Consider the following 2,838-nt stretch of genomic DNA (forward strand, 5'->3'; position numbering starts at 1 on the left):
TATATCAAGAAGCCAACAAGAATATCCAAAACAAAACTTTAACAAACATACACCACCTACGCAAGCCTCTAACTCATGTATATCCCTAGATGAAATTGTGAAGGCCTTAGTTGAGAACATTCAAAAATTTCAATAGGAAACAAGGACCAGCCTTCATAATCTAGGAAACCAAATCACTCAAATCTCTATATCAGTTAGCAAATTGGAGGCAATGAATTTTGAAAAATCTTCGTCTCAAATGGAAGTTAATCCAAAAGAAAATGCAAGTGCATTGGTATTAAGGAGTGGGAAGGAGATTGAGAATAATCCTACTCCAGCTACATAGGATACTAAAGGAAGAGACACAGATGAAGAGGTTGAAGGAGAATCTGACAAGCAAACAAAGGTAAATTCTAAATCTCCTTCGTCTACTACTTCTAATGCAATTGTTCCTCCATTTCCTTATAGGTTGGAAAAATCCAAAAAGTTTGGCTATGTGAAAGAAGTGTTGTAAAAATTCAGGAAAGTAGATGTCAATATTCCTCTGACCAGATGCCATAAAACAGATCCCAATATATGCTAAATTTGAAGTCATTACCAAATAAATGCAAGGATTCAGGTATGTTTACGATGTCTTGTGTTATTGGTAATTTGAAAATTGAGTGTGACATGCTAGATCTAGGTGCATCCATTAATGTCATGCCATATTAAATTTATTGTGCTTTAAATTTTGGTCCTTTGAAAGAAAATATAGTGGCGATTCAATTAGCAAACCGATCTAATGCTTATCTGTAAGGAGTTGTTAACGATGTATTGGTGCATGTTAAAGAATTGATATTTCCTGTAGATTTCTATATACTGCAAATGGAAGAGGACTCCACTGCTATTTCAGCCCCAATTCTATCAGGATACATTTAATGAAAACTACTAGATCCAAGATTGATGTGGAAGAGAGCACATTTTCCATTGAATTCGACAAAGAGATTGTGAAATTTAGTATTTTCGATGCTATGAAATACCCAAATGAAAATCACTCTATATGTTATATTGATATTGTTGATTCAATTGTGTATGAACAATTTGAGGAGGAATACGAATTTGACAAATTTCATATGCATGAATAGTTGGATGTGGAAGGAGAAATAGTTGAAACTTGGGAAATTTTTCAGAAGCTGAAATGGGAATCACAAACAGTGGTGGAAAATTTAGAAGCTAGAATTTCAATCTCTCATAAGAAATTACTACCTTCTGTTTATAGGCACCCAAATTGGAGTTGAAAATTTTGCCAGAACACGTGATGTATATATTTGGGTAGTGATGAGACTTTTCCAGTGATCATCTCGAAGAGGCTGAGTGATGAACAAGAAGAGAGGTTAGCCCTAAGAGAGCACAAAAAAAAACATTTTACAGGACTCTGGTGGATATCAAAGGCATGAGCCCTTCTATTTGCATGCTTAGAATTTGTTTGGAAAATAATTCCAAATCAGTAAGAGAAATCCAAAGAAAACTGAATCCAGTGATGACGGAAATGGTAATGAAAGAAATCCTAAAGCTTTTAGAGGAAGGGATAATATATCCGATCTCTGATGGTAAGTGGATAAGTCTGTTCCATGTTGTACCAAAGAAAACGGGTATCACTGTGGTAAGAAAACAAAATAGTGAGTTGGTCCCTACAAGGATGCAAAATGGATGATGTATATTACTGACTTTCGAAAGCTTAATTTAGCTATCAGAAATGATCATTTCCCTTGTCTTTTATTGATCATACTTTGGAAGACTTGATGGAAAAACTTAATTTTGTTTTCTTGATGGATTTTCAGGTTATAATCAGATATTCATTGCTCAAGAGTATCAGGATAAGACGACTTTAACATGCTTTTTTGGAACATTTGCTTGCAGAATAATATCTTTGGACTTTGTAATGCTCCAGGTATGTTTCAGAGGTGCGTGCTTAGTATATTTTCTGAATATATCGAGAAATTCATTGAGGTATTTATGGATGATTTCATTGTCTATGGGAAATCGTTTTACAACTGTTTGAATAATTTGTCTAAGATTTTGAAAAGATCCATTGAAACCAATTTGGTTTTGAATTTCGAAAAATGTCATGGTGACTGAAGGGATTGTGTTGGGACATGTGGTCTCTTCTAGGGGAATAGAGGTTGATAAAGTCAAAGTTGATATTATCACTAACTTACCCTTCCCCACTAACGTTAAGGAAGTTCGAGGTTTTATTGGACATGCAGGTTTTTACCGTATGTTTATTAAGGATTTTTCAAAGGTTGCTATGCCGATGTCCAAGTTACTCCAAAAGGATGTGCCTTTTGAGTTTGGGGAAGATTGCAAGGAGGCTTTTGACAAACTCAAGAACATGTTGACCATAGTGCCCGTAATCCAACCACCTGACTAGAATTTGCCTTTTGAAATCATGTGTGATGCGATCAATTATGCAGTGGGAGCTGCTATAGGCTAGTGAATTGATAAGAAGAGTCGTGTCATATACTATGCTTCAAAAACATTGGATCTTGCACAGTGCAACTATACCACTACGGAAAAAGAGCTTTCAGTTATTGTTTTTGCCCTAGATAAATTTCGATCATATTTGCTTGGCTTTTAAGTAAAATTGTTTTCTGATCACCCAACATTAAAATATCTATTAACGAAAAAGGAATCAAAATCGTGATTGATAAGATGGGTACTCTTATTCAAAGAATTCGACATTGAAATCAAAGATCGGAAAGGATTTGAAAACCTAATATCTGATTATCTGAGTAGGCTGGTGAAAGAAGAAGGTGTTTTCCTATTTCTGAATTTTTTTCCTGATGATCAACTGTTTAGAGTGATAGGTATGATTCATTG

At 34.8% G+C, this 2,838-nt stretch overlaps 1 protein-coding gene across 1 annotated transcript; it reads left to right on the forward strand.

Moving 5' to 3' along the window:
- The first annotated feature begins 1,507 nt into the window (after positions 1–1,507).
- Positions 1,508–2,389, forward strand: LOC140833663 (uncharacterized mitochondrial protein AtMg00860-like). Its single transcript, XM_073197989.1, has 3 exons — positions 1,508–1,568; positions 1,800–1,922; positions 2,100–2,389. The coding sequence occupies exons 1-3, from the start codon at positions 1,508–1,510 to the stop codon at positions 2,387–2,389; spliced, it is 474 nt and encodes a 157-aa protein (XP_073054090.1).
- Positions 2,390–2,838: the final 449 nt, after the last annotated feature.

This window comes from Primulina eburnea, chromosome 6 (genome assembly GCF_022965805.1).
Source record: "Primulina eburnea isolate SZY01 chromosome 6, ASM2296580v1, whole genome shotgun sequence".
NCBI classification, from domain to species: Eukaryota; Viridiplantae; Streptophyta; class Magnoliopsida; order Lamiales; family Gesneriaceae; genus Primulina; species Primulina eburnea.

What these genes read in the sequence shown, in the direction of transcription:
- LOC140833663 (XM_073197989.1), top strand. Translation starts at nt 1,508, where the DNA reads ATGGTAATGAAAGAAATCCTAAAGCTTTTAGAGGAAGGGATAATATAT. An exon ending in AATATATCCGATCTCTGATG is followed by an intron (nt 1,569 to 1,799) that starts GTAAGTGGATAA and finishes ATGGATTTTCAG; the next exon opens with GTTATAATCAGATATTCATT. An exon ending in GCTCCAGGTATGTTTCAGAG is followed by an intron (nt 1,923 to 2,099) that starts GTGCGTGCTTAG and finishes TGGTGACTGAAG; the next exon opens with GGATTGTGTTGGGACATGTG.